This window comes from Hemiscyllium ocellatum, chromosome 1 (genome assembly GCF_020745735.1).
Source record: "Hemiscyllium ocellatum isolate sHemOce1 chromosome 1, sHemOce1.pat.X.cur, whole genome shotgun sequence".
NCBI classification, from domain to species: Eukaryota; Metazoa; Chordata; class Chondrichthyes; order Orectolobiformes; family Hemiscylliidae; genus Hemiscyllium; species Hemiscyllium ocellatum.
Genome location: NC_083401.1, coordinates 59,360,202 through 59,370,635, shown reverse-complemented (window position 1 = coordinate 59,370,635; position 10,434 = coordinate 59,360,202). Strand labels below are relative to the sequence as shown.

The following is a 10,434-nucleotide window of genomic DNA, read 5'->3' as shown; positions in this document are numbered from 1 at the left end:
CACTGCCCCCCCTCACTCCCCTCTCTCTCTCTCACTCCCCTCTCTCTCTCTCTCTCTCACTCCCCTCTCTCTCTCTCTCTCTCTCTCTCTCTCTCTCTCTCTCTCTCTCTCTCTCTCCCCTCTGACTGCCCCCTCTCACCCCCCCCCCTCACTGCCCCCCCTCACTCCCCTCCCTCACTCCCCTCTCTCTCTCTCACTCCCCTCTCTCTCTCTCTCACTCACCACCTTCCCTTGCCACTGCAGGAAGTGCAAAACCTTCATTCACAGCGCCCGCCCCCCCCCCCCCCCCCCCCCCCCCAAGACGCCAAAGGATCTTTCCACATCTGACTGAAATTTACCTGTTCCTCCATTAATGTCCATTAGTATCCATTGCACCAGATGTGGCCCCCTCTACATTTTGGGAGACAGGGCGCCAACTTGCAGTTTGTTTCAGAGGACATCTCTGGGACCTGCACCAACCACTGACCCCGTGCATTGCCAACCCCTAACCACCTGACACCTGAAGGAATAACACCTTATCTTCCACCTTGGGACCCTCTAACCACACTGGATTAATGCGGATTTCACCATTACCTCATTTTGTCTCCCCCCCCCCGACTTCCAAAAACTCTAGTCCCAAGCCTCCAACTTGGTGCTGCCCTCTTGACCTGTCCATTGTATTACCCATCTGTCCACTCCACCGTCTTGTCCGACTTTTGCCTTTCCACCAACCTTCATCTACCAATTGCATTCTAAGCTCTCTTTCCCCCCAAGTCTCCCCCTCCCCTTACACTTATCTCCCAGCTCCCCCACCCCAGCCAAAAAGACTCATTGCTGATGAAGGGCTTATGTGTGAAATGTCGATTCTCCTGCTCCTTGGATGCTGCCTGACCTGTGCTTTTCCAGCACCACACTCCTGACAGCTATCACAACTAGCAACATTACAAATCAACAGACTTGTAAGCAAGACCATTTTGTTCTCTGGTGAGCAATTGCCACCCCATTTTAATTCAAGCTTTAAATGAATTGGGTCGGAGAGTGAAGTGTGAGGAGGATGCAGTGAAGCTTTGCTATGATTTGGACAAGTGAGTGAGGAAATGAATGGCAGAATAAGCATAATATGAAATTATTCCTTATCCACTTGCGAGCAAAACAGGATGTCCTACTGGTCACTGCATGTGAGGATGCATGTGCACTAGGTGATAAAGAAGGCAAAAAACGGTATGTTGGTCTTCATAATGAGCAGATTATAAAGTGAGATATCTCGTGCAATTGTACAGCACCTTGGTAAGGCCTTGCCTTAAATTGTGTGCAGTTTTGATCTCATTTTGAGGAATGATGTTCTAGCTATGGAGGGAATGCAATAAAGGTTTACCAAACTGATTCCTGTTGATCAGGACTATATTCACAAAAGTTAGAATGGGTGGGGTGGGGCTTGAAATGGCCCAGTGACTATTTTATATTATTCTAAGCATGTGCTGTATTGGAACCAAGATGTCTAGGAGTTCATGACTAGCATTTGCTTTCAATTTCTCACTCAACTTCAACTTCAACTGAAACACTGAGCAATCAGAAACTTGAGTCAGAATTTCTAGATGGTTTTTAACTGCATGAAAACTTCAAGAAGTGAGGCTTAAGGAGCCATGTAGCAAGCGTTTGGATATTGAGAAGGAGCCCTGCATGCATCAGCAAGATTTTTTTCTTCTTTTGCCTGTGGCTGATCAGTTGTGTGCAATGTATATTTGCATTTTGCAACATTATTATTTCATGTAATTAACCCTTCAAAGTTGCTGATATTCTGAACTGCCAAAAACCATAGTTTTAGTTTGACAGTTTCTTTCATTTTCTGTAGTCTTTTGACAAACAGGGATTTCATGCTGGTACGCCACCTCCATTCAATCTGCCATCAGCACTTGGAGCAACAGGTACCTTAAACCCTGGTGCAGCTGCAGGGTATGCTCCACCGTTTTTGCACATTGTGTCAGCTCACCAGCAGCCTCACTCTCAAATGCTACATCATCACCTGCAACAGGATAATCAGGTAAAAATGCAAAACATTCTGACAAAAATGTACACTATTTCAAAATGAGATAGATAAGAGCTCAGTCTCTCAACCTGGTATTTCCCTTCAACTACATCAAACCTTTCTCAATGAAGAGTGCAGGAGGACAACTTGGGTACAGCTTAAAATGTCATATCATTGCAATTACATTACTGAATTGCTTGCATAGCAGCCACAAGCAAGCTGTCAATGAAGCTGAGTGATCCTACAAATAACAGCAGTCCAGTCAAAACTCTGCAGTCTTGCCATATGCACTTTTGAATGGTGAATGATAAACATGTGACAGGAGAAGGAGACTTGACAAATGTCCTCATTGGTTGAGGAGCCTGCACGTCGGCACAAACTATCAGGCCAAAAGCTTTCCAGCTATCTTCAGCCAGAAGTGTGAAGTGAATTATCCATTTTGGTGTCCTTCTGCAGTTGCAAGCGTTGCAAATGCCATTCTTTAGTAAATAGGGTTCATCGCAATTGAGATGAAAAATATCCTCACGACTCATTTCCTGGAAGCAGTTTCAGTATGGAGTTTTGCTTTTGCATGTGACAGCATTGGAATTCTGCATGCTCAACTATAAGCATATCTGTACAGTTGTGAGGCGCGGTGTCTACTGCTGGCAGTTGGCAGAGTGAAGAGACCTATCACGTGGCACTTGCTACTCATTGCCCAGTTTAAGTTCCAAGGTTACTTGGTTTCTGTGCTTGTTATAGCCTTGTTCCAAATGTGGATGAAAGAGCTGAGCTCAGGTTGGGGTTTGTGAGACTGCCATTGATGTTAAAGTATCACCAAATCTAAGCAATCCAGTCAGTCCCATTCTCTTGCTCTATCCCTCTTGCATTACACCCCTCTCAATGTCCATCCAATCTTTGAAACTATTGTTAATATCCACTTGCAATACCTTTGCAGGCGAAGACTTTCAGGTCATTACGACCTGCATTGTTTATGAAAGCATTCTTCCTTGCTCCCTTCTGTTTTAAGTGCAAATTCTTAATCCTTTCACAAGCTTTTCCATGTCCAAACTTGTTAATCTAGTACATCTGTTTGAGTGCATCTGTTTCAGATTCCACCTCCTTTACCCCTAGGTAAACATCTCCAATTATTCCAACCTAATCAATAGCTCAAGTTTTTCATTGTTAGAACCATTGCGTTAAATCTCCTCTATGCATTTGAGGGCTTTCCATCTTTCATAAATTGTGGAGACCAGAGCTGGCTACAAATTGGCTAATTGGTTTTACAAATGTTTGGCATTGTTTCCCTACTTTTATACTCATTTTTTCCTATGAAAGCCAAGATCCCATGTGATTTGCTGACTATATGTCCTGTTAGCTTTAAAGTGCTGTACACATTAACTCACTGACCTTGCTGTCTTTAAATTTCTGCCATTTTGTATGTCTTTTTCTGCCAGAATGTACTCTTCTAAACCTGCTTTGGTCAACCCATTCTTCTGTGCTCTAGTGCAGTTAGTCAGAGTCATACATGTGGAAAACAAATCCTTTAGTCCAAGTAATCCATGCCAAACTAAACCAATCCCAACTGCCTGCATTTGGCTCGTATCAATCTAAACCTTTCCTATTTGTGGACTTATCCAAATGTCTTTTAAATGTTGAAACACTTCCCTCCACTTCCTCTGGTGGTTCATTCCACATACAAACCACTCTCTTTTAAGAAAACAAAGTTGCCCTTCATGTCCTCCTCAAAACTTTGTCACCTTTTAGAATCCTAGTTTTGAATTCCATTCAGTGCATCTGTCATATCTAAGTTTGGCATTGTTGACACTTAAATTTTGCTGTCAATATCCAAGTTTTTGCTTTTTTAACAAAAGATCCTAATAATCCTTAAGGGTTCCTGTTTTCTACCTTCCTGCGGTCTTTAAAACAAATTATCACAGCTTATCACTTTAACTTAAAAATATTTTATATCTAACTTGACATGGACATGACCTTTTCATGCGCCTCAATTTTTTTAAGCTTTGACAAACCACTCTGAAAATGCAAATAGGCAGTGTCCACTGGGACCAGATGTTATTGCATGGTATGGTCTAGTTTAGTTCTAAATAGCCTATTTGTGTTTGACTCTTTTTAGTTGATGCCTTTTAAAATTATTCTCGATTGTCTGAACTGCTTGTCATATAATTTCATATAAAAGATTGGGTGTAGCTGTACTTTCTTTGAACATTTCAATGCATTGCAGAGGCCTGCTTTCAAGACTTGACATTGTTTCCCTACATCCATTCATCAAGATACAGATGTATGAAATTAGGAGCAGGTGTAAACCATTTAGTCCCCTAGTCTGCTCTGCCATTCAGTAAGATCTGATTATAACCTCCAATCCATGTTCTGTTATTTCATTGGTAGAAACTGTGGATTGATCATCCTGCAAAATGAAATAACTTTGGGTGAGGGAAAATTGTGACAATTAAGATAATTTTACTTGGATGATTAAAGTGACTCAAATTATGACTGAACATATTAAGGGCAGTGTGGCAGTTCAGTGGTAGCACTGCTGCCTCACAGTGCCAGGGACCCAGGTTTGATTCCAGACTTGGGCAACTGTCTGTCTGCACAATCTTCATGCATCTGGGTGCTCTGGTTTTCTCCCACAATCCAAAGATGTGCAGATGAAGTGAATTGACCATAGTGTTGTGGGATGTGTAGGCTAGGTCCACTAATTAGGGGAAATGTAGAGTAATAGGGTAGGGGAATGGGTCGGGGTGAGATATTCTTCAGAGGATCAGTGTGGGTTAGTTGGGCCAAATGGAGTCATAGAGGCTTACAGCATGGAAACAGAACCTTCGGTCCAACTTGTCCATACTGATCAAATATCCCAACCTAATCTAGTCTCATTGGCCAGCAGTTCGCCCATATCCCTCTAAACCCTTTCTATTCATAGACCCATCCAGATACCTTTTTGAAATGTTACAATTGTACTAGCTCCAACACTTCCTCTGGCAGCTCATTCCATACACGTACCACCCTCTGTGAAAAGGTTGCCCCTTACGTCTCTTTCATATCTTCCCTCTCGCCCTAAACCTGTGCCCTCTAGTTCTGGACTCTGATCCTTTGTAATTTGGGGGAACCTTCATTGTCCATTACAATTCCAATTTTGGTGTCATCTGCACACTTACTTACTATACCTCCTATGTTCATATCCAAATCATGTATATAAATGATGAAATGTAGTGTACCCAGTACCGATACTTGATACTCCACTGGTCACAGGCCTCCAGTCTGAGGAAAAAAACCCTCCTCCATCCTCTATCTACTACCTGTTGAGCCAGTTCTGTATCCAAATGGCTAGTTCTCCCTGTGTTCCATGAGATCTAACCTTGCTAACCAGTCTCTCATGGGGAAGCCTTACTGAAGTCCATATAGATCCTGTCCACTGCTGTGCCCTCATCAATCCTTTGTTACTTTTTCAAAAAACTCAATCAAGTTTGTGAGACACTATTCCCCACGCACAAAGCCACGTTGACTATCCCTAATTGTCCTTGCCTTTCCACATGTAAATCCTGTCCCTCAGGATTTCCTCCAGCAACTTACCCACCACTGATGTCAGGCTCACCAGTCTATAGTTCCCGCTTGTTCTTAGCACCGTCTTTAAATAATTGTAACCATGTTAGTCAACCTCTAGTCTTCCTGCACCTCACCTGTGACTATCGATGATGCAAATACCTCAGCATAGGGCCCAGCAATTACTTCCCGAGCTTCTCAGAGTTCTAAGGTACACCTGATGAGTTCTGGGGATACATCTATCTAATATGTTTCAAGACATCCAGCACTTTCTCCTCCATAATATGGACATTTTTCTTTCAAGGTGTCACCATCTATTTCCCCACATTCTGTATCTTCCATAACCTGTTTCCACGCTGTAGAGGCTCTGCACTGTGCCCTTCCCAACTAAACAAACACGAGTAAGTCATTCAGCCCGTTCTACCACTTAATGAGATTGTGATCTGTTGCCAAACTTGATGTTCCTGTCTTTGGCCCATATCCCTTAAATGCTTTGCTTAAATTACAACTGAAATAACACCCACTCCAAACACCTGAACAGTCTGCACTTCATTTTTTTAAAAAGACTGTCCCCCCAGTTCTAGAATTCCTAATCAGTATAAATAGTTTATTTTGCTTCCCTATCTTTTCCTGTTAATATCTTGAAGACTTTGACCAGATCACTCCTTAAACTTTTTAAATTCTATTTTGACTTGCAGGGTGGATCTGGACAACGCAATCAGCAGAACAGCATACCACAGAAGTCTCAGGTTAACAAACCCAACTATGGCAACTCCCCGTACTGGGGTAACTAAACTGCAAGTTATTGCCCCCTTCTAAAAAGAGGGAAGAAAACTAGTTGGCCAAATGTCTGTGTTGTGGGGGGAGCTGAAATCTTAACGTACCTTAAATGTGACAGTTGCCTGCTTTTGATTTGCTGTTGTATGTAATATATTTATGTATGTATTTGTATATGTAATAGAGCCTAGATGTGGTTTCTGCACTTGAAGCCTTTCTTCATGGGGGAAGATTAATAAACATTCAATAACAATGTATATTTGTTTGAGCTCTGTGGGCTTTCTAAATGGACAGTGTTTTCCAGTATTGAAAATGGGTTTTCCTTGTTTTAATTAAGTTTATGAAGAATTCCATGAAGGGGTGGGGGAATAGCAGTTTAGAAATCCAGATTCTGTGCATAATGTTTTTTAGACCTATCCTTTAAATTTGTATTGATCAAACTTGGACTACCTTAATTTTAAGTTTGCCACCAGATTCTGTGGATGATTTTCAAACATCTGTTTGGAAACAGTTGTTTTTTTAAAAGAAATCATTGTCCTTCTAAGAACTGTATTTATCTTTGGTATTTATTTAATATTTCAATGCACAGGCTCCAATATGTCAAATTATGTACATTTATTTGGTATGTTTCCCTTCTTACCTACGTTAAGAGCTAGTAGTTTTGAAAATCTTTGCTTCCACTATAAATGTCCCATCCAGCAATTCTCCTCTTAATATCAGGAGCCAAAGTGGTAAATATTTCAGTTGAATTTCCTTTAAACCCAAAGAAAATCTAATAAAAGCTCTGAGCAATTAAACCATGTCTGAATATTTTTTGTTGTTTTTTACTTGAGATTCTAGGAATTCTTTTGCAATTAACCATTGGTCAATGGAGCTAAATACAAAATATATGCAAGCAAAATCAGCATCAAATGGAACTAGTAAACTTAAAAATAAAACCCACTGGATTTAGATAATGCTGTGATCACTCAAATGGCTATTGTACAAAGAATAAAAGAGGGGATTCTAAGAGAACTTGATGCTGAAGGATGTAAGACTGCTTAGATTAAGGGTGGAATATTTTATGAATAGGGAGTGGAATATGAAAGTAAAGATTTTGCTATGCTTGTACAGGGCATCAGTGAGACCACATCTGTGTGCAGTTTTGATTTTCATTTCAGAAAGGATATTTTTCTTTCTGGGAAAGTCTAAAACAAGGGGAGGAAAATTTAAAAAAAAAATGCGTCTTCCATTTTAGGGAAATTATATTTGACAGTCATGTGAGCCTAGATTATTGAAAATTGAGGTGGTGGTAATGAAATTCTTAATTAGGAATGTAAGTTGGGGGGGTGGTGTCGGCAAGCAGGTGAGGCTGCAGTCCATCATTTTATAGGGGAGGGGGGAAGCAGGGGGAGAGAAGGTGGCTTGAGGGCTCAAATTAGCTAATCTGAATAATTTCCATGTTCATAATTATGGAGGGTGAAGATGTGGAAATCTTGGTATGCCATACTTTGTTTTGAGAGATGTTACAGGCATACTAAATAGAGTCATAGAGATGTACAGTATGGAAACAGACCCTTCGGTCCAACCCATCCATGCTGACCAGATATCCCAACCCAATCTAGTTCCACCTGCCAGCACTTGACCCATATCCCTCCAAACCCTTCCTATTCATATACACATCCAAATGCCTCTTCAATGTTGCAATTGTACCAGCCTCCACCACTTTCTCTGGCAGCTTATTCCCCACACGGAGCACCCTCTATCTAGAAAAAGTTGCCCCTTGGATCTCTTTTATATCTTTCCCCTCTCACCCTAAACTTATGCCCTCTAGTTCTGGACTTCCCAACCCCAGGGAAAAGACTTTGCCTATTTACCCTATCCATGCCACTCAATTTTGTAAACCCCAAAGGTCACCCCTCAGCCTCAGCCTGTTCAGCCTCTCCCTATAGCTCTGGCAACATCCTTCTAAATCTTTTCTGAACCCTTTCAAGTTTCACAACATCTTTCCGATAGGAAGGAGACCAGAATTGCATACAATATTCCAACAGTGGACTAACCACTTCATAAGGGAATTATGTAAATGATGAAACCTACCACTAAGCCAGCAGTGCTTGCTTCGCAACTTAGACTCTTGCTGTCTCTGTTCATATCCCTCGATTGTCAATTTATCCTATGTTTCAACTTGTTCATCACTCTGGTGTCTATTTTTGCAATTTGTCATCTTTTAACTATAATTGATATCTGGAAGCATAGCAGGATTAATGGCATTGACATTCCAAATCACCTTACTCTACTGGTCATAGCAGACATAATTTATTGTAGGTGAAGAGGTAATTGTGTTTAGTAACTGTAATACCTATGCTTCAGATTTGCTTAGATCCAATCTGTCAGGTTCTACTATGGTGACTTTAGGAACTAATGTATAATTGTTTCAAGATTCATTTTAATACTCTGACCAGATCATATTTACCTATTCTAATTGATTAGTAGATGCATTCTAGGCTTGTCTTGTTCTATGCATAGTATAGAACAAAGTTGAGTGGTTGCCTATCTTCAGCTGCTTCAGTGACCAGGTCAGAGGCTATGAATACTGTGACTACCCACTGACCACCAGACATGAGTCAGGAGTGTGATGGAATACTCCCTATTCCCCTCGATCAGTGCTTGATACCATCCAGGACAGTGCATTGGCACTCCATCCATTCATTCCACCTTGATGTTTAGAAGCAGTGTGTATTATCTGCAAGATACACTGGAAATTTACCAAAGATCCTCAAACAGCACCTGCCAAGTGCACAACCACTTCCATCTAGAAGGGCAGCAGATAGATGGGAACACTACCACTTGCAAGTTTTCCGTTCAAGCCACTCACCATCCTGACTTGGAAATATAGCACCATTCCTTCACTGTCACTGGGTCAAAATGCTGAAATCCCATCCCATGTGACACTGTAGGTTAACCCACAGCAGGTGGACTGCAGTGGCTCAAGACAGTTCACCACTGCCTTTTGAAGGATAGCTTGCAACACCCTACAAAATCATCTCCTGTTGTGGGAATTGATACAAGAGGTCTTGAATGTTACCTCAGTTTCTGAGTCCCTCAACTGGAGACAATGCAGCCATGTCAGTGCCTTCCTCTTCCTTTCAAATACTGAAGCAGTCCATATCCAAATGCAGAAAGTCCTGGACAAAATCCAGGTCTGAGATGGCACATAGTGTTCATGCCACAGCTGTTCTCAGCATTGACTATCAACAACAGGAGGCAGTGAGAATATACCCATTAATCCATGACCTTCAATGGCCTTACCATTGTGCTTTTGACATCCTTGGTGTTATTACCTAACAACTGAACTGGACAAATTCTATAAACACTGTTTACAAAAGCATTTCAGAGGTTAGGAAATAGCTTCCTAATTCCAAGCCTGACTACAATGTACAGGGCAGGAGTTTGAAGGAACATTCCCATCGTGCCTGTACAAGTGCAGCCCTGACACTCTATGCTTGACACCATTCAACTTAGATCAACCCACTTGGTTGGCAGATAATCTTCAAACTCCACCATCAACACTCAATCAACAGTGTGTACATCTACAAGATACAATGCAAAAGCCCTCAAGACTCTTTTCACAGCACCGCACCAAACCAAATCTATTGCAGATAAGGGAAGCAGATATAAGCACTACCTGCACATTTGCCTCCAAGCCACTCAACATTTTGGTCTTGGAAATATGTTGCCATTCTTTCGTTGTCATTGGATTAAAATACTGAAACACTTCTTTCTCTTTGGCAAAGTAGGGATATCTACAGAACATCAACTGCAGCAATTCAAGAAAGCAGCGTTGACATTGTGAAGACCAACTAAGAACGGATCAATACAACCATGGTCACGTTCCTTAAAATGGATAATTAGCTGCTTCTACCAGGTTTCTGACAACACCAAATTTAAGCCCTGATTCAAAGTTTGTATGGCCATATCAAAGGTCAACCATCCTTACTTGATCGGTGAAGTAAATCTTCCAATGTGCATCTTGCAGCATTCCAACAATACTGAATGATCAGACAGTCAAATCAAATCAGCCTCACTATTGTATTTGCAAAACAGGAAACTTGCAACATTCATTAACCCTCAAA

At 41.4% G+C, this 10,434-nt stretch overlaps 1 protein-coding gene across 8 annotated transcripts in view; it reads left to right on the top strand.

Annotated features, from left to right (window-relative positions):
- ubap2a (ubiquitin associated protein 2a) overlaps window positions 1–7,119 on the top strand; it is a 122,274-nt gene extending 115,155 nt beyond the window's left edge. For all 8 annotated transcript variants that reach the window (XM_060855828.1, XM_060855875.1, XM_060855501.1 and 5 more), the window contains 2 exons: window positions 1,832–2,020; window positions 6,244–7,119. In XM_060855828.1, the coding sequence (XP_060711811.1) occupies window positions 1,832–2,020; window positions 6,244–6,339 (285 nt within the window). In that variant the 3' untranslated portion in view covers window positions 6,340–7,119. The remainder of the gene's footprint in view (window positions 1–1,831; window positions 2,021–6,243) is intronic.
- Window positions 7,120–10,434: the final 3,315 nt, after the last annotated feature.